At 35.6% G+C, this 22500-nt stretch overlaps 1 protein-coding gene across 1 annotated transcript in view; it reads left to right on the top strand.

The window, feature by feature from the left end:
* The window catches only part of LOC115213536, an 18505-nt gene extending 1639 nt beyond the window's left edge, over window positions 1-16866 (top strand). The window contains exons 2-3 of the mRNA XM_036503649.1: window positions 15492-15671; window positions 16748-16866. Of these exons, the coding sequence (XP_036359542.1) occupies window positions 15492-15671; window positions 16748-16749 (182 nt within the window). The 3' untranslated portion in view covers window positions 16750-16866. The remainder of the gene's footprint in view (window positions 1-15491; window positions 15672-16747) is intronic.
* The last annotated feature ends 5634 nt before the right edge of the window (window positions 16867-22500 follow it).

Here is a 22500-nt window from a genome sequence, read left to right as displayed (position 1 = left end):
TACCACCTTCTATACGTTGTATATATAGTCTTTCTATGTCAGATTTTGGGTGATGCATCCTAGATCCTGTCAACACGCCGGGCAAAATGTGAAGTAGAATTTCACCTTTGTGAGTTCAAATTCCGCCGAGGTCGACTATGCCTTTCATCCTTTCGGGGTCGAGAAAGTAAGTACCAGTTGTGTACTAGGATCAGTCCTATCGACTGGACCCTTCCCCCAAAATTCCAGGCTTTGTGCTTAGATTAGAAAGGGTTATTATTATTATTATTATTATTATTATTATTATTATTATTATTATTATTGAGTGAGAGAGCAGTTCATGCCATCAAAGTGACACTGGGTATTATTATTATTATTATTAGTATTATTATTATTATTGGTAGTAGTAGTAGTAGTAGTAGTAGTAGTAGTAGTATTAGTGGAGGCGCTTGGCTTAGTGTTTAGGGTGTCAGCACCATGATTGTGGTTTCGATTCCTGGACCGGGCGTCGCGTTCTGTTCTTGAGCAAAACACTTCATTTCACGGTGCTCCAGTCCACTCAGCTGGCAAAAATGAGTACCGCTGCGATGGACTGGCGTTCCGTCCAGCTGGGGAACACATACGCCATAGAAACCGGGAAACCGGGCCCATGAGTCTTGCTAGGCTTTAAAAGGGCGCATTTATTTATTATTATTATTATTACCATTATTATTATTATTATTATTATTATTATTATTATTGAGTGAGAGAGCAGTGCATGCCATCAAAGTGACACTGGGGTTAAATATACGAAGCCCAGTATACCCATCATGACTACCCGTCTGATAAGGGTACACCAGGCACATGCATCACAACCATATGTGCGCGACATGGTGATCTCATATCAAGATAAACAGTGCATGACCTTGCAGATGGGGCCCAGTTAGAATTTTCTTCTGGTCAGGTAACCCATCCCACTCAAAAGGTCCCTGATTAAGGGTTGTTTAAAGATGTTGAATGAAACACCCATGTTTCCAGAGGTGAATCATTCAAACTCCAAAGAATCCCTCTCAACACATGGCTATAATGCTCCCCCACTACTTCTACTCGTGATCAGAGATGCACATATCGTCAGCCACTAAGGAACATGCTCAACTGGTTAAGGTCAAACAACTGATAAGCAAATCTGTGGTATTGAGCAGAATATTTGCTGTAGCCCATCTTTTATACCAAGACAAAACAATGTACATGATAACACTTCCAATCAGTTAAGATCAGAAGCCATGAGAGCCACTGCCTGGTACTGCATCAGGGCATTTATTATTATTATTATTATTATTATTATTATTATTATTATTATTATTATTATTATTATTATTAGTCTATCCAGGCTATTATTATTATTATTAGTCTATCCAGGCTATTGATAAGTTTTTGTGTCGTTTGTGACAATCTTCTAAGATCATCTTATTGATGAGTAGTTGGTCTTTACAGCCGTAGGATCCACGTTTACATCCTTTCTGTTCATTAGGGAATATGCTGGTGTCTGTTAAAAAACTATAGGTATATTCCGTCAGGACAGATGTTAGTGTTTTGTATATAGTTGTTAAGCAGGTTATGGATCTATAGTTTTTTGGTTCATTTGTTTCTTCACTTTTTGGAAGCAGAAATGTTAACCCATTAACTAGCCAAGGAGGCATCCTACTAGGGTGTTGCAAAACATCATTGCACAGTTCTGTTAGCAGTTCATGGCTCTCTGGGAAGGCATTCAGCCAGAAGTTAGGAATTTTATCCTTTCCTGGAGACTTCCATTTGCTTGACCTCCTGAGAGCAGATCTTATATCTTCTACCTTGACACCCTCCCACTTTTGCTGTTCTAAGGGGTCCAGTTCTGTAGATATTCTGTCAATCCAGGGGGGCCTTTCGTTGTGTGTTTTTTCTTCTGCCCAGATTTTATTCCAAAATCCCTGCACTTCTTCTTTTGATGATACCGACCTTGCAGTAAACGCTGTTTTTCCTATCTTCCTGTAAAAATTCTTGGTGTTATTTTTGAACATATTGTTGTCCTTGAAAAATCTAACACGCTTTTCATACCTCGCTATGCGGGCAGCTTTGGCAGATACCTTTTGTTTGATGGTTTCTATGGAGGCATCAATATCAAGTATAGTTTTCATATTGTATTTTTTCAGTAATTTTTGGGTTTTTGTAGGTTTGGTAGTCTTGTGAGCCTTAAGGTTTTTCAAATATTCAATGTCAGATCTAAATATTTTAATTTGTTGTTGCAGACGCTCTTGCCAAGAAGGCTTTTTTTTAATTATTATTATTATTATTATTATTATTATTATTATTATTATTATTATTATTATTATTATTATTATTGTTATTGTTATTGTTATTATTATTGTTGTTGTTGTTATTGTTATTGTTGTTGTTATTATTGTTGTTGTTGTTGTTGTTGTTGTTGTTGCTGCTGCTGCTGTTGTTGTTGTTGTTGTTGTTGTTGTTGTTGTTGTTATTATTATTATTATTATTATTCTATGTTTTGTTTACAGTTGCACAAGCTTGCTCCAAGTCTCACCCAGAGACCTCAAGAGACATGCTGGAAGTTCGTGTTGGTGTTATGCCTAGGGTTCCATATTTTTGGTTTTGTACTTAGTGTTGTACTAGTGAATGCCTAAAAAAACCATCCGAAAGTTGTTTGTTTTGAAAATTGAGATTACATAAAAAGTATTTTGCGTAGGATATGAGCAGTTCCCATGCGCACTATCTTTTATTATTATTATTATTATTATTATTATTATTATCATTATTATTATTATTATTATTATTATTATTATTATTATTATTATTATTATTATCATTGAGTGAGCGAGCAGAGCATGCCATCAAAGTTACACTGGGGTAAAATATACGAAGCCCAGTATACCCATCATGACTACCCGTCTGATAAAGGTACACCAGGCACATGCATCACAACCATATGTGCGCGACATGGTGATCTCATATCAAGATAAACAGCGCATGACCTTGCAGGTGGAGCCCAGTTAGAATTTTCTTCAGATCGAGTAACCCACCCCGCTCAAAAGGTCCCTGAATAAGGGTTGTTTAAGGACGTTGAACGAAACACCCATGTTTCCAGAGGTGAATTATTCAAACCCCAAAGAATCCTTCTCAACACATGGCTCCCCACTACTTTTGCTCGTGATCAGAGATGCACATATCGTCAGCCACTAAGGGACATGCTCAACTGGTTAAGGTCAAACAACTGACAAGCAAATCATTGACTTTCATCCTTTCGGGGTCGATAAATTTAGCGCCAGTCGGCTACTGGGGGTGAATGTAATGGAGTACATACTCCTCGAAAACTTCTGGGCCTATGCCGAATTTTCAAACCACTTCCTCCTCTTCCCATCATCATTATCATCACCATCAACTTCATTGTCGTTCATCACAGAAGCTACGTGCTTCCGAAAGCTCCACGAGCTTGTCTATTGATTTCCTTCCTATTTAGAAGTGTACTTCGCCAATTTTATTGTTTTTCTTTGTTATTATGGTGAATAAAATTACCAGACCTTCGGTGAGAAATTTTACACGAAAACATTTTTCGAAGCAAGAAATTTTGAAATGACTTCGCCTTTATCAATCGAAAAACAAAAGAGAAAGGCGAGATATGGCTTGTAATTTGGAGGCGCAATGGCCCAGTGATTAGAGCAGCGGACTCGCGGTCGGAGGATCGCGGTTTCGATTCCCAGACCGAGCGTTGTGTGTGTTTATTGAGCAAAAACACCTAAAGCTCCACGAAGCTCCTGCAGTGGGTGGTGGCGACCCCTGTTGCACTCTTTCGCCCCAACTGTCTCTCACTCTTTCTTCCTTTTTCTTGAGTAACGTTGCGATGGACTGGCGTCCCGTCCCGCTGGGAGGAACACATATGCCATAGAAACCTGGAAACCGGGCCCATGAGCCTCGTAAGGTTTGAAAAGGGCGCGTAAATATATAAAATGACTTGTAAGTTGTAATTCCAAAATGCACTCAACACTTCCCCTCGCTCAATACCACTGGTGTAGTAGAGACTAACAGAAGCAGTAAGAGCAGCAATAACAGTTACAGCACGGTAAGAACAAAACAACCGAATCAGGAACAAGAGAACATCTCGTATACCTGTAACAGAAAACCTGAAAACAGCAAAAAGACCATCAACTGAATAAAAGCCACAATGCCCTCAACACAGAATGCAACCTTCCGCAACTCAAACCACTCAGAATGCCGTATGGTGAAGTGTGGAGATGCGCTTAAATGACTAGTTGACATGCCGGCCTAAGAACTTACCAGCATGTCGTCTGTCTTTGCGTTCTGGGTTGAAATTCTTCCGAGATCGACATTGTCATTCATCCTTTCGGGGTTGATAAATTAAGTACCAGTTATACATTGGGGTCACTGTAATTAACTTAGCACCGACTTCTAAATGGCTGGCCTTGTGCGAAAATTTCAATCCATTTTGTGTGTGCGTGTGTGTGTATGTGTATGTGAGATTGCTCTGTCATTACAGATGATCGCCGCACAATGTTCCCTCATCGTCAATAGCATTTCTGGCTCTCCGCCCATGACGTCTTAGACGACTGTTCAGTCTCGCTGCAGAACTACTTGCTTTGAAGCATAGGTGACAGACGAATGTTGTTACTTATAAGTCACCACACTTCCGTATTCCATAGGACTTTCATTAGATTGAATGACAATGGAGGCCGCCCTACATCATCGCATTATAATTATAAGTGCTTGTACAACACGACTCCAACACTCTGAGTCACTTTGATTAGTACCAGTGACCGACCGAAGCAAGAAGACCATTAATCACGTAAAACAGTGATTGTCCCTCTCCTAGAAGGATGATGAGATGGAATTTAGAGGTCTTGATGGTTTTACTGCGCTCCCTGATACTAGCCAAAGGTAATTCTGCGCCCTGCGCTCGGATAGATTTTCAGTATATGACTGGGACCATGACAACTGCTAGTAACCCGGGTGAGAATAGACACAGGAAACATAGTTGCTACGGCGGGGACCAACAATCCTCAAGGTGTTGGGCACTCGAACCTGAGCCCGTAAACCGGATTCATAATTATCAGTGTGCATCTATATTTACTTCGAATATAAGGATGAAATTACAGAAAGAAATTTTTCAATTTTGGTAACAAAATGCTGACGGATGGATTGATGGATTCTCTTAACTTTCAAAACAAGACAAAAGGAGACATTGATGATCCTTTGGCTTAGACTATTGCTCCCACCTATGATCACCACACAATAAAAAATCCACAGTGGAACTCGAAGTACTCCAACGAAGCTAAGCTACACGAAGAAAATCGTCTCGATACAACATATCAGCTATTGGGAAAAACTTAAAGAATTAAAACTCTTCTCCATGGAACGAAGGAAAGAGAGATAGGCAGTGATATACATCTGGAAAATCCTAGAAGGCCTTGTACCAAGTTTTTGCATGGAAAGTTACTCAAACTGCCGAACGGGGCGCCACTGCACAGTGCCAAGGATCGAAGCATCGCCATCAAAATACAGGACCAGATACTGTAACAGCTTGGGCTTCAATGGCTCACAGCTCTTTAATATCTTTCCAAAGTGCCCGAGAGACTTGCATGGCATAGATGTGTCTTTAAAACAATACTGGATCTATTCCTGTTACGGGTTCCAGACGAGCCAACCTCACGGCAGGAAATACAGATGAGAACAGCAGCATCAAACCCCCACATTGACCATATACTACATATCAGAGGCGGTTTCAAATGTCAGTGGTGGTGCTCCAGCATGACTGCAGCTTTGTAGCTGAAACATTTTGAAATAGAAAAATAGTAAAATAGTTTATATATATATATATATATATATATATATATATATATATATATATATATATATATATATATATATATATATAATATATATAAATTTATATATATATATATGTGTATATTTTTATATATATTCATATATATATGTACATCTTTAACTATAAATATGTATATTTATATATTCATCTATATATATATATATATACGTATATATATTTATATATATAAAATAAATATAAGAGAGTGGTCACTATATGGCTCACTCTAGCACCAGTTAATCCAAAAGGTTTCAACCACAAAAATACATGTTTCCCATGAAAGTCAGTACGATTGTTAGCTCACACGGACAGGGCAAATAAAAAATAACAAAAATACAGATTATTTTGGGACAATTGTTTCGCTATTAATGAATTAAATGTAATTTTACTTACAAAAAAATCCACTTGTAGCTCGTCAGCCAAAACTATCTGGATGAAATCCACTCAATCACACGCCAGATTTTACCATAACGATAAATACGCGTGTGGTTCAATTGATTACATCCGACGTTATAATTCAAATGCCCCAACTAACAGCGCGCCAAACTTTCACGGAAAACAAATACAGCATTTAGAAATAAATGCAGCATAATTATAATTAATTAATAAGGGTGAGAGAATTAGATACTAATTTAATAGTATATCTATTCAACACCAAGTGGCCTAGTGCTCCGAGAAACCTGGATTATTATAATATTTTATAATATATTACAATATTTTTACAAAATAAATATAAGAGAGTGGTCACTATATGGCTCACTCTAGCACCAATTAATCCAAAAGGTTTCAACCACAAAAATACATGTTTCCCATGAAAGTCAGTACAACGTCGGATGTAATCAATTGAACCACACGCGTATTTATCGTTATGGTAAAATCTGGCGTGTGATTGAGTGGATTTCATCCAGATAGTTTTGGCTGACGAGCTACAAGTGGATTTTTTTGTAAGTAAAATTACATTTAATTCATTAATAGCGAAACAATTGTCCCAAAATAAGCTGTATTTTTGTTATTTTTTATTTGCCCTGTCCGTGTGAGCTAACAATCGTACTGACTTTCATGGGAAACATGTATTTTTGTGGTTGAAACCTTTTGGATTAACTGGTGCTAGAGTGAGCCATATAGTGACCACTCTCTTATATTTATTTTGTAAAAATATTGTAATATATTATAAAATATTATAATAATCCAGGTTTCTCGGAGCACTAGGCCACTTGGTGTTGAATAGATATACTATTAAATTAGTATCTAATTCTCTCACCCTTATTAATTAATTATATTTATATATATATACTTATATATATATGCGTGTATTTATATATATATATACTTATATATATATATATGTATATATTTATATATATATATATATATATATATATATATATATATATATATCAAAAGAAAAACATGATGCAAAGGATTTAGCGGTACATATGTTTCTGGCTTATATTAGACGGTTTATATCAATGCATAATTGATGTAATATGTATGTCAATAGCCTTCGTCAGCCGCGCACAATTACTACTTCAAGGACATGTATGTATTACATTATAAGTTTTGGAAAATGACTATTTACGTTGGGGATGCACATCCTCATAGTCGTGTACAACAGAGCGAGGCACCAAAACAAAACAAAGCGTCCATCCCGTTTTTCAGTCGATGTAGAATGTATACATATATATATATATATATATATATATATATATATATATATATATATATATATATATATATATATATATATATATATGTATATATGTATGTATGTATATATGTATGTATTTATGTATGTATATATATATATTATATATATATATATATGTATATTTATTTATATATTTATATATATATATATGTATATTTATATATATATGTTCATATATATATATTTATATATATATATATATATATATATATGTGTGTGTGTGTGTGTGTGTGTATATATATATACATATATATATATATATATATATATATATATATATATATATATATATATATATATTTGTAAAAAATGAAGTTCGAAAATGCTGCTGTATTATACAATTTTTATTTTTATATATACATTATAACATGTTTCAGTTCCTGAAATGAACCTTATCAAAAAAAGTTATATATAAAAAAAGACAGCTCATGCCGTCAAACACAAGAAATTCATTTATAATACACAACGGAGTCAGACATCTTAGAGTTCATGTATAGTTGATATATAGTTTGAAGTAAGTTCATTCATGCTATATGTTCAAAGTGTTCGATGCAGTGGCCCACGGTGGCGATACGTATTCAATACAAAAAACAGATCAAAGTGGTGGAAAGCGGTCAATACAGAAGACTGATGTTTCCGAAAGAGCGAGGAATTCATTTTTACCTTAAGCAATTGTGATGACCCATGGTGGATGTTCGCTGGGTGGTTCTAGTGAGTTTTGTGAAGTGCTCGGTTTTATAATGCCTGTTAGGTGGTCAATCCAGTGTAGCGTGACGTCATCAACGTTTTGACCAATCGTTTCGTTAGGTGGCTTTAGTCAAGCAGAACGGGACGTCATCATCATTTTGACCAATCGCTGCATTATAACTGCCTCTTGTTTGTTTCCTGTTTTGACCAGTCGCTTCGTTAGTCAAGCAGAACGGGACGTCATCCAGATTCTGCCCAATCACGACTTATAGCTACATTAGATCTGCCCCCTGTCTGTACTTGTTAGGTGACTAGTCAAGCAGAAAAGGACGTCATCAATATTCTGACTAATGACAGTCCCCTGTTTGTATCCTGTCCATTCTAGCAGAGCTAGACGTCATCAACTTGTTGACCAATCAGAATCGGGTCTGACCCTTAGCTGTATCGTATGTATCAGGGTCAGATTTGCACGAAAGAATTTTTTTCCTTTTTTACTAAGGCATATTTCCGTCAGAGCGAGTGTCTGTTTAAAGTAGCGGCCGTGGTGGAATTTTGCTTCTCCTTTTCGGAGGACTTATCTTTTGTTTTAGTATTCCTGGCCCAGGGTGTTTAAACTTGGTCTAAATTTTTTTATGAAATATAGTTCTTTATTTTGGCGTTGTGTGAAGGTTGCGTTGTCACTGAATTTATAGAGCGGGTTAGTTGTAAATTTCGGATTTACATTTCCAGCACATCTATCTATGTGTCCGCTGACCGGTATTTTGCGGTAATCAGGGTTTCTAATTTGTGATTTATGCACCGCCATCCTGTTACGTAAGCTATTTTTTGTATGGCCTATATACTGCCTATTGCAGCCTGCGCATGTTATGACGTAAATTAAGTTTTCTGATGCGCAGGTGAAGTTTGTTCTAATGGTGAACTGGTGGCCTTTTTCCAGTATAAATTCTGATCCTTCTTTCAAGATGACACAGATTCCGCAGTTGGGCCTTCCACATTTTCTAACTGCTGGTTTTGTGGTTGATGTTGAGTGCAGTGTAGCTTGGGTTAAAATCCTTTTCAAGGATTTTGGTTGCCGTTTACTTTTAATGATGGTGTGTGTTTCGAGGATCCGGTTCATCTTTGGGTCTCCCTTTAGTAGGGCTGTGCTTTGTAGTATGGTGTTGAAGGCCTCATTGTTGAGTGGGTTGTGTGTAGAGATGTAGGGAAGGGTTTTTAATTGTTCTTTCTTTTTTGGTTTTGTTTGTCTCAGGTCTTCTATACTTAATTTAAGTACCCGTTGGATTGCACTGTCTATTAGGGGCTGTGGATAGTTTCTATTTGTGAGTGTGGTTCTAAGTTCCTGGAGACGTGTGTGTCGGGTGTTTGTGTCTGATATTATGGTGCAAATCCTTCTAGCTAAACAAAAAGGGACATTCATTCTAGTGTGTCGTGGGTGGCATGAATCAAAGGGTAGGTACTGTTTAGAGTCTGTCGGTTTATAGTAGATATCTGTCTCTATTTTGTTGCCGGTTTTCTTAATGAGGATGTCTAAAAATGGTAATTCTTTTTCGTTGTGGTCCATCGTGAATTGCATATTGTCATTTATTCCATTTAATAGTATTTTAAATTCCTCAAGTTTCTCTATACCTTTGTCCCAGATGATGAAACAGTCATCGAGGTATCTTTTCCAGTTGTTATGGATATAGGTGGCGAAGGTGTTTCCATATTTCTCGAGTGTTATCCGGTATAGTATTTTCTCGAGGTATCCCATCACTAGGTTGGCAAAAGATGGTGCAGTACGCGTGCCCATCGCTGTTCCCGATCTTTGCCTGTAGAAATCATTGTCAAAAATAAAATAATTGTTCTCTAAAATGAATCTAAGTCCTTCTATTATAAGGTCTTTGTTTATGCGAGTTGGGAGTTCAAAGGGGTAGTTATTCAGCCAGAAGGTGATCGCTTCTATTCCTAGGTTGTGAGGGATGTTAGAATAAAGATTAACTACGTCGAATGATACTAGAAGGGTTTTCTCATTGACTGTTTTAGGGAGGTGGTTGAGCATATCTATATCGTCTCTTACGTAGCTTTTGATGTGTTTTAGGAAAGGTTTAAGAAGTGTGTCTACGAAATTGCTGAGGCGGTGAGTTTCACATGCTGGCCCTGCTATTATCGGTCTTAGTTTAAGATCATTTGGTGAAGGGATTTTGATGAGTGTGTCGGTGGATGTTTTGCACGTTTCTCTAATGGTTTGGCTTTTGTGTACCTTAGGGATACCATAGAACAAACTCGATTTGCATTTGAAGTTAGTGATGTATTCATACTCCTTGTTCGTGAGTCCTTCTTGGTATGTGTTGATTAATGTCCTAAGGTTATGCATTATTTTTTGCTGGTTATACTGTTGGGCCCTTTCATAATACGTTTCATCTCTTAATAGGGATAGCACTAAATTTTTATAATCGTTTGTATTCATTATTACTATCGCGTTGCCCTTATCTGCCTCCTTAATTGTTATTGTTTTGTCTTCTCTTAGTTTGATGAGGTCGTTCCATTCTCTTTTGTTGAAGTTAGGGCTGTGTTTTTGTTTCTTGATGAATTGAAACGGGAAATTAGTTATGTAGTCACAATAGCGGTCTAAGGCTTTATTCTTTCCCTTGGTGGGGGTGTAATTGCTCTTGTTTCTAGCTATTGAGTCCTCCTCTATTTGTTTGTCTTGAAATGCCTCGGTGAGTCTTAGTTTTCTGCAAAATTCCGAAATATCATCTTTCATTTCATAGTAATTAGAACGTTGTGGGGTGGGTGTAAATTTAAGTCCTTTGGAGAGTATGCTTATTTCGTTAGGTGTAAGTTCTTTGTTTGAGAGATTGATTATCTTAATTACCTGAGGTTTCTTTTGTTTGTCCTTTGCCATCGTGTGTCCCTGTTCCTGTGTGTAAGGTCTAAAAAATGGTTGGTGTAGTTATGTTCAAAGCTATTATTTATCTGTCTCATGTTGTTATAATTGTCAGAGTGAGTTTGTGGTGCTCTGTTCTGGAGTCTGTTGTTGAACCTAGTGTTCCGTCTTAGTTCATCAGGTATATTGTGTTGGTAGTTGTTTCCTCCGTAGTGCATTTGTTGTTTGTTATGGTTGTATGGTTGGTTCCTGGGGTGGATGTTTGGTAGTAGCGTTTTGGTTTGGTTATGTGGGTTGTATTTTATAGTATTGTATGTTGTGGCACTTAGGTTCGTGGAATGGTGTGGTGGGACCCTATAAGTGTTTTGGGGTTGGTGTAGGTAGTGTGGGGTGCGTTTTAAATGCATTTTTCTGGTGTAGAGTGTGTTTGGATTTCTTGGTGGTTGTTCTGCTCTGTTGGTATGTCTATTTTCGAACTGGTGTGGTGGGCCTCTGTAGGTGTTTTGGGGTTGGTGTAGGTAGTGTGGGGTGTGTTTTAGGTGTACTTTTCTGGTGTAGAGTGTGGTAGGATTTCTTGGTGGTTGTTCCGTTCTGTTGGTATTTGGTTTTGATTTACTTAATTTTATGAAGGGGTTGTTGGATATATATATATATATATATATATATCGCCATGTTGATTCGCTAGCTTCTGCACGCATTTTTTCCTCTCTCCTTGTTTCTCTTCGTGTTTCTTTTCTGTGTATCTTTCTGTTGAAGAGCGTAGGCTCGAAACGTAAAAGACTTGTTTTATCTATATTCCTGAGCGCCATACTAATATAATTGTTTGTTTGTATTCCACCTGCCTTCGTCTTTTGTTTATTTTCATAAAGCTTCCCGTTATATATATATATATATATATATATATATATATATATATATATAATAAATATTAGGGAATAAATCCAAATTTACAGGGAAAAATCAGATTTAGGATTGAATCCAATTTTATAGTAAAATATTATATAATATTAATTAGAGACAAAACCACTATTATGCAAATCAAACAAAGAAAGACTTAATCCAATACATAACATATTTTATATAAATTAAATAAAATTAAATTAAATTAATTTTATTTAATTTATATAAAAATTTTTATGTATTGGATTAAGTCTTTCTTTGTTTGATTTGCATAATAGTGGTTTTGTCTCTAATTAATATTATATATACATATATATATATATAGGGAGAGTTTACGAAAAAAACAAAAGGCGAAGCCAGGTCGTGTACAAACAAACAGAAGTATTAGTATAACACTCAGGAATAGAAAAAGTGTTTTACGTTTCGAGAAATAAATGTGTGTAGTGGCTAACGATCTCTCTCTCTCTCTCTCTCTGTATATATATATATATATATATATATATATATGTATGTATATATATGAATAAAAAATGGAGTTAACGCAGGTTTAAACAAGTATTTTTACTTTCGACACATGTTTCGAAAATTCCACTGATACTTATTCAAAAGAATAAATGGTATAAACAATGCAATCTTCTCTTAGGGAAAGTGAAAAAAAAAACGAAACTCGTCAATACGACATTTTAGCAAAAAATGATGGATTTGTATAGCGATAGACAGAACGCTATTAATATTGTTTAAAAAAACGTTATATGATATAACGTCATAAGTAGCTAACAGAAAGAGTAGGGATATTAATAGTGAATGTTAAATATAAAGGAAATTAAAGTTTAAATTATATATAATGATAGAGACTACTTATATGCACTAAATGTATGTTTCTGCGAATGCTTACATCTGTATGCTCGTTCTATAACCGTGTTTACTAGAGTATTTTTAGAAAAAATAATGAAAAAAGCTCAGAATTGCAGAGAAGTCAGGATTTCTTGCCTTTGTCATATGGTATCGAAATTGAGAGGATCAACCATTCTAAGTGAAATTGTTCATTGTGGTCTTTTTTAAATCCCAAATCAGTTTGCTGAGACCGGTACTATTCTGTTTATTTCTAGTTGGTTTGAGTACAACTTGCTCCATGTATAAGGCGTTGATGACGTTGAGCACGGACTCCACCTGTACTTGCTTGCAATGATTCATTCCTGAGAGTATGAGACCTTCAGGCCATTTGACGTTGGGGAAGTTGAAATCACCCATAAGAAATATGGTCACGTGGTGTTCCAGATTCATGAGGATTTCTTTAATTCTTGTGAGGCAATCTTCAAACTTGCCTATGTGATTTGGGGCATCCGGGGGGCAATATGTATTGCATATGACTATATTATGTTGTCTTAGGTATACAATTAGAGTGTCACATACCGAATTTGAGTTTGTCATTAAGACCTTGGGTGTCAGGTCATCTCGAATGCATACAGCAACTCCACCATGGCTCCTTTCCCTTTTGTCTGTTCGCAGTATGACATAGCTTGGTATGTGTACTTCTGCGTCTTCTATATCAGGGCTGAGGTGAGTTTCCACGAGTGCTATGCATAGGGCTTGATTGCAAGCAGTAAGATCTCTCAGGAAAGAAATTTTGTTTCTACTTTGATGCAATAGGCCCCCAATAATTATTGAAAGTATTGGGGTGATTGCTGTGCAGGCGTTTTTGGAGGCCATCCATTGTCTGTTGACTGTGGTGGTCTTGCATAGTGGTAGGCAGGGTTACTTCTCTGTGCTTGGTGTAGCCAGGTTAGCTGCTGGACAATTCTTTGTGCCATGCATAAAAAAGACTCTTGCTCAGCTGCTGCGTTGCGCAGAACATCTGAGGAGCGCACTTCTTTTTTGAAAGTTTTCCTGGGAGACATTTCTTGCCTTCCCTCAGTAAAGCATTTTTATTTGAGTGCCCTGAAGTTCTGGCGGGCTGTCGGGTGGGCGAACCGGCAGATTTTGCCGTCCTCACCATGCCAACATTTGCCCCGCAGGTAGAATCTACAGGTTCTTCGGTGCCTTCCAGGTTTCTTCTTTCCTGAAGTGTACTGGGTGGCATTGGATCCCACATGGGGCTCTCTGCTGTTTGTGTGGTGGGTCGGGGTTTCAGCTTTGGTCGTTTTTCCTTTTCTTCCCTTTCCCTCCTTATTTTTGTTTTCGGTCCTTCCTTTTTTCTTCTGTTTTTCTAATTTCTCATTTCTTTGTTGGACCACTGGTACAGGGGGGCTTCCGGTTTCTGCTCCCTTGGCTGCCCTATCCTTCACTACCTGGTCGGTCACCGAGGTAGGTGATCCATTTTCCTGAGGAGCTCCTGGATCACAGAGACTTCCGGCTTCCTTCTCTTTTTTCGTCCTCTTCATCCTCATCAGCCTTGCCACAATAATTTTCAATTATGTTATCCAATGTTTTGATGTGTGGTCTTATAAGCATGTAAGACCGGATAAATTCACCTTTCTTTCGCTCTATTTGGTCAATGGTTCTATGAAATCCATTGTTCTTTAGCGCGGCAGTGATGATGTTGTTCGGCGGATCACCACTAGCAATTGTCCATGCTCTTATATTTCTCAGTCGTAAGCTTAAATTACAGGAATATAAACAAATGAAAAGGATTTTTAAATATTAGTTTTATAGAGAGAGAATGAAATTACGATAAAATGAAATTACGATAAAATGAAATTACGATAAAATTACGATTATATTTCTAGCTCAGTCGTCGCTTACGTTAAAATAAACATATGAAAAGAATTTTTAAATATTAGTTTTATAGAGATAAAATGAAAGAAATATTGAAAGCGAAACAGAAATTGAAAGAAAGTTATTCTCAGAATGTAAACAAAGATGGCGTCGTAAATCGTAACTGAGATGTTAGCTTACATTAAAGGAAAATAAAAAATAATAAACAAAAATATGAAAACGTTACTTATCGTAAAAAATACAGTCCAAACCTTCGTGTTTGTACGAAGAAGTTTTCTTTCAAAACAGAAAAGAGAACAATTCTTTTTCCTTCTTACATTTGGTTGGAGATAAGTTAAAGACTTGCCACCACGTGCTTTTTCGGCGAAGAATCTAGCATGCGTAACTAACTTTAATGTATTATATTTGGCTTCAAGCGAAATATATTACGTTCTTAATTAATATATTTTTAATTAATGTATTTTAGTAGATCGTTATGAGTTAACAAGTTCTACGTTTTGTTAGTTTTAGTAGATTATTTCGTCGATTTATGCAAATCTTTTTGTTTTTTTCACAGAGCGAAAGCAAACGCGTCTTTCCACTACGAAAACCTGAAGTAATATATATCTGCATTTGTATATATGTGAACTGATGTATATATTGTATCATTTGATACTATTTCATAATATATGGTCTTTGTGACTACATTTTCTAAAAATCAAGATATGACCAAAATTAATTATCGCGCTTGCATTAAAAATTTTATTAAAACATTTTCTCTTCAGATGATCCTCTCTGTAAACAATACCCAGACGGGATGAACCGTGACCCTAATGACTGCCACAGGTATATTCCCTGTTTCAAGCGTACCTCATACCCTTCCATGCCGTGTCAATTCAATCTTTACTTTGACCCCAAAACTCAAAGATGTAGCGAAATTCGTCCGCCATATTGTCAAAACCAATGTAAGTAACTTCTTTATATTTCATTTTATCATATTTCGTTTGACACGTTTATTTCTAAATTATCGCATTACAGAAAGATCTAGAGTCCTAGCGGCCATAGTAATAGTAAAACTATCAGAATGTTTTCGATAGATGGGACGGAAATTGGACAAATATTAATTCCTCTATGATTCGCCTTGTCTCAAAATTTGAAACCGTTTAAAACTGTGAGTTATCAATCCCTTTAGAGCGTCGGGTAAAATGCTTAGCTTTGTTTGTTCCGGCTGTTTATACTCGAGTTCGAATTCCGCCGAGTATAACTTCACCCTTTCATCCATTCGAGGTCGATAAAATAAGTACCAGTGAAATACTGGGGTTCATGCAATCGACTAATACCCTCCACAAAATTGCAGGCCTTGTTCCTGTAGTAGAAATGATTATGCAAGGCGGTGAGCTGGCAGAATCGTTAGCACGCCGGGTGAAATGCATAGCCGTATTTCGTCTGCCGTTACGTTCGGAGTTCAAGTTTGTCCCTTGTTTCTCCTTTCCGTGTTTAGCCCCTTGTGGGTAGTAAAGAAATAGGTATTTCGTCTGCCGCTACGTTCTGAGTTCAAGTTCCGCCGAGGTCGACTTTGCCTTTCATCCTTTCGGGGTCGATTAAATAAGTACCAGTTACGCGCTGGGGTCGATATAATAAACTTAAACCGTTTGTTTGTCCTTGTCTGTCACCTCTGTGTATAGCCCCTTGTGGGCAGTAAAAAAATGAACATAAAGTGGTGTTATTGGTATCGGCTTCTATCGTCATTGGAAATTGCTGGCCTTATATACTGTGATCGACCAAAGTCACGTTCATATGTAATGTTGTGATCTTCGTCAGTAATATGCCATGGTAATTGATTAAGCGTTCCGATGTGCCCAGGGCTAAAGAAAAATAGTAAATTATGCAAATACTATAGACACTTGATCGCAATTTTCTAATTTAAGTCTTTTACCTACAAGGATTTATTTTAGGAAGATAAGATTAACTTCTAGATTTTTAAAAGCAATTTTATATCTTTTTTATATCTATATATATATTCATATTTTGTATATTTCAGAATTGCGTTTCAAGATCAGCAATTATCGCAAGGCTGTTTTCTGTAACCAGTAAGACTTGAAATACAATAACTTTTAGAAATGTTTTTTTGTGAAAAATAAAGTTCTTTAAAACTGCAAATCTGATTTTCATCCATTTCTTTAATTTTTGAATTCTGAAACATTTTAGTGCATAATGTTTATAAATTCCAATAAATTTACAAATACTAGGTGTAGACAAACATTATCCGAACTTTGGCCAAAAAGCAAGTAATATTTTTTTAAAATTTGACTTTAAAAAATCTCACAGCACACTTCAAGGCTGTACCCAACACATCACTGCAGGGGGAAATCTTTGTGCATACCCATGCAGATTTTGCTCACGCTTTGTTATTTTGCGCAAAATAAAAAAAAGGTTGGATACTTTTTGATTACAGCTGGTAAGTTCTTTAACACTGCTTTCAGTCATTGGGCTGCGACTATGGTGGGTCAGCGCCTTCAAGGGATTTTCGTCAAAAACTTCGACTTAAGTACTTATGTTTTAAGTTTGATGCTTTTCCTATTAGTCTTTTAGCCGAACCGCTAGGTCACGGAGGTGCAAACAAACTAACAAACACACACACACACACACACGTCGTGGCACTCCATCGGTTACTACGACAAGGGTTCCAGTTGAGCCGATCAACGGAATAGCCTGCTCGGAAAAGTAACGTGTAAGTGGCTGTGTGTCCTGAACGAAGTTCTCGGGCAAATGCAGCGTGACACAGTGTGTCACAAGGCTGACCCATTGAAATACAAGTACAACAGAAACACAGAAGAAAGAGTGAGAGAAAGTAATGGTAAAAGCGTACAGCAGGATTCGCCACCACTCCCTGCTGGAGCCTCGTGGAGCTTTAGGGGTTTCCGCTCAATAAACACTGAAAATGCCCGGTCTGGGAATCGAAACCCCGATCTCACGACCGCTGCCATAACCACTGGGCCATTGCACCTTCACACACACACACACACACACTTACATATATATAGACGTTAGTATCGAAATCTGAGAATGAATACTCAACACCGCATTGGTGAATAAATATCATTTATTTATGGATAAATAATGAAACTGGTAATAACGTCCGTTTCGTTTGAGAAGACACGAAACTACGCAAGGTTACGCAGGATTTCGAAATAAATATACAGATCAGGGGAGCTAACCCATAGCAATTTTTACCTCCTCTGCATTGACCATGGAATTTTGCAATTATATGCGTTCACCTTTAATTACTAATTCCTTAATTACCAAGTGTGTGTGTTTTGATACCTATGCTTGAGCTTATAATCAGTTTGGTGATTTCATAGATTGTGGACGCTTAAGATAATTAAAGAATTTATTAATCTGTAGCGAACGCAAATTATTGCAACATTCCAGGGCCAGTGCAAGGGAGATTACAACTAAGGCGATTATCAACTTTCAAAGGATTGTCTGAAAAAATTCTGGAGATACTTTCCACATGAAATCATTGGTTGTGTTAATACGAAAAAACCTGTCTATGTATGTGTTTTTGTGCGTGTGTGTGTATGTGTGTATCTTCAATTTTCTAATGATTATAAATCTTCCACAAAGGAGGCAGCCGGTTTTCAGCAAAGATACAAGGCTCCATCTTTGGGGATGTAGTTAGCACAGACAAATATATATTTATGTATGTATGACTATAATGGGATTTCTTAGAGAGTTTCCTTTTAAGATATTCATTCAAAGAAACTACAATAAGTGTATGCATGTTTATGGAGTGCTCAGCAACGGTAATTTCACGATAAGGCCATCGTTTGGATTAGCTGGAACTCTGATCGTCGCAACCGACGGAGTGATAGTTTATAATATATATATATATATATATATATATATATATATATATATATATATATGCGGTTTGAGCAATTAAGATTAAATTGAGTTCTATTGAATTCACATGAATATAGTACTTGACTAGGATACACCAGAAATCTATATGGTGTTAACCATACGATAAAGTGGGGTGATTACAAATAGGAGAAAAGCAACAAGAATGGATCGAAATATCGGTACAATTCTTTCGTACGAATACATCTTTAATAAAGATACAAAATTGCAGTAAATATAGATGGCTCGTACTCATCAGCCGAAAAATACTATATATGGACAAACGCATATTCTGTGAGTACAATACTTTTCATCATATCTCCAGGAATCCAACTTTCTTCAATAAGGATATATTCACACCCTCACATTTTTCTTCACTTTCTGGAAAACTAAGATGTTTTCCATTTTTATAGAACTTTCCATGATGTTTCACGAGTGTAACATTACCCCCTTTGATGTTTGGAAATCTCGGATGATTTTTCGGCTGATGAGTACGAGCCATCTATATTTACTGCAATTTTTGTAGCCTTTTAAAGATGTCTTCGTACGAAACAATTGTACCGATATTTTGATCCATTCTTGTTGCTTTTTTCCTATATATATATGTATATATATATAAATATATATATATATATCTATATATATATATATGCATATATATATATATATATATATATATATATATATATATATATATATATATATATATATATATATATATATATATATATATATACGTGTATATATACATATATATATAGAGAGAGATTAAAATTGATTAACTAATTAAATAATAATTAATAATTTTACCAAGTAGTCAGAACGGTAAAAAACTTTTTTACGTGAATTATACAAAATATTCTATAATTATATACTTAATTATAATCAAGGCTCAGCTAATTACTTCGCCACGCACTGAATTAGAAATAGACGCCAATGACTTTCCAACTACCATGAAAATCTTCGAGACAATAACACAATTGTAATATGTATTATTATTAATTATCTATCTATCTATCCGTCTATCTATCTATCTAGCTATCTATCTATCTCTATCTATCTATCTATCTATCTCTATCTATCTATCTATCTATCTATCTATCTATATATATATATACATATATATATATATATATATATATATATATATATATATATATGTATATATATATATATATATATATATATATATATATGGGTGTGTGTGTATGTATATATATATATATATATATATATATATGTGTATGTATGTATGTATATATGTATGTATATATGTATGTATATATGACCGGCTCCTTTTAGTTTCCGTCTACCAAATTCACTCAGAAAGATTTGGTCGGCCCGAGGCTATAGCAGAAGAGGTGCCACGCAGTGGGACTGAACCCGGAACCATGTGATTGATAAGCAAGCTACTTACCACACAGCCACCCCTGCACCTACGGAGAAAATAGATAGAAGATATCTCATTCTATTCTTCAAAGTTCTAGATTTGTTGTGTGAAAATACTCAATTACTTGTGGCTGCAGTAAAAGAAATCAGCTAAATCGAAAATATATATGAAATCCTTTTATTACTTCATTGTATCAAAGAGAAAAAATAGCATTCTGGGAGAAAAGGATTTTCCTTCAGTTCTCCTAGGCGCAGGCGTGGTTGTGTGATAAGAAGCTTGCTTACCAACGACATGGTTCAGTTCCGGATTCAGTCCCACTGCGTGGCAACTTTGGCAAATGTCTTCTACTATAGCCTTGGTCCAAACAAAACCTTGTGAGTGGATTTGGTAGACGGAAACTGAAAGAAGCCCTTCATATATATATGTGTGTGTGTGTGTGTGTGTGTTTGTGTGTGTGTGACAACCGATGTTGATGTGTTTATGGCCCCCGTAACATTAGCGGATCGGCAGAAGAGACCGATAGAATAAGCTCCAGGCGTACAAGGAATAAGTCCAGGGGTCGATTTCTTCGACAAAAAGGCGGTGATCCAGCATGGCCGCAGTCAAATGACTGAAACGAGTAAAAGAACACCTGGTAATGAAATAATTTTAATTCACATTACTGTCAAGAAGCCATCCACAGACCTGTACATACCATTTCGTTACCACTGAGGTTTATTTCTAACTCTTTGACCTTGGTTGACTTTGAAATATCTCTAGAGTTAGAAAGACTGAACGATTCTTTCCTCTCTTACATAATCTGTAACACAATGACGCTACCATTTTAAAACTGTTATTTGTGGGTAAAAATAGATAAATAAACGTTTATAGTCTAAGCGGAACAAGAGCACTTACGAGAACGGAAAGTGTCACTGAAGAGGTTACAGACGTGTGACGAATGATTTCCGGACAATGGACTTAGAATAAAAACAGAAATAAACAGGTGAAGAACGAATATATAGTGCGTGTGTTTATTTACCAAAACATGTAATAAAAAACGACCGTCCCGAAATACAATAGATAAATAAAGCTTTATGTGAATTGGTCGTTCATGTTTGTTTTTTTTTCAATAGCAAAGTGAGACAATAATATGATTAAGTATTCACTTTCCAATTTCGATAATTTAAGTGAGAAGGATAAAATAGAAGGGTCCTTCAATAGTTAAGTTTTAAAAAACAAATTACAAAGACATTTATATATATTATTTACATTATTTACATTCGACGGATATTTGTCCTCATCTTAACATTCTCCAAGAGCCACTATATTCACAAGAACCACATGTTAAGAAGGCTAAGCTTGGTTACTGCATTAACACTCCTACATATCACATATGTGTATAAATGTATGTATGCGTATATATAAGCATATATATATATACACGCCTTGAGATAAGTACGTCTACGGTACTATCGGCCTAAGTATTATTTGTTACTATAACTATAGTTAAATAGTTTCATAATTAGTGTGTATATATATTTTAAATTAAGTAAAACAACATACATATACATAGACAATATATTTATATATATATATATATATATATATATTTATATATATATATATATATATATATATATATATATATAAATATATATATATATATATATTTATTTATATATATATATATATATATATATATATATATATATATTTATTCATAAATATATATATATATATATATATATATAAATAAATAAATATATATATATATATATATATATATATATATATATATAATATATATATATATATATATATATATATATATAAATATATATATATATATATATATATATATATATATATATGTAAATAAATATATATATATATATATATATGTGGAGGCGCAATGGTTGTGTGTGTTTATTGAGCGAAAACACCTAACAAGCTCCACGAGGCTCCGGCATGGGGTGGTGATCCTTGCTGTACTCTTTTACCACTCTTTCTTCTATTGGCCGGCTCGCTTAGCCAGCGGGGTGGCGTCATTCGAAGGCTAAAGCAATGCGAACGCATTGAGACCACCGATGTGTAACAACATCTGGTCGTCTGGTCAGTCACGTGATCACGTGTGTCACGCTTTTTCGACTTTCTACTGCAATGTGCATCGATTGACCTCGATGCACATTGTATATATATATATATATATATATATATATATATATATATATATATATATATTTTATATATATATATATATACATATATGCATATATGTATGTATCTAGTGTTAATTGCAAGAGAATAATAACTATCAATAAAACGCTAAGGCCATCTGTTTCATCACCATTGACATAACTGATGACTAATCTGAAGGTCGGAGGAAGCGGAGGAGGAGGGGGAGAAGGAAAACAACAACAACGTCAACAACTACAACAATGACAACGCACATAAAATAGTTGCCTAATACGGTCGTTGGGCGGAGGCCTGTTCGCTTAAAGAAGAACGATAAAATATTAGAT

Source organism: Octopus sinensis, linkage group LG6 (genome assembly GCF_006345805.1).
Source record: "Octopus sinensis linkage group LG6, ASM634580v1, whole genome shotgun sequence".
NCBI lineage: Eukaryota > Metazoa > Mollusca > Cephalopoda > Octopoda > Octopodidae > Octopus > Octopus sinensis.
This window is presented reverse-complemented; position numbering and strand designations above follow the sequence as displayed.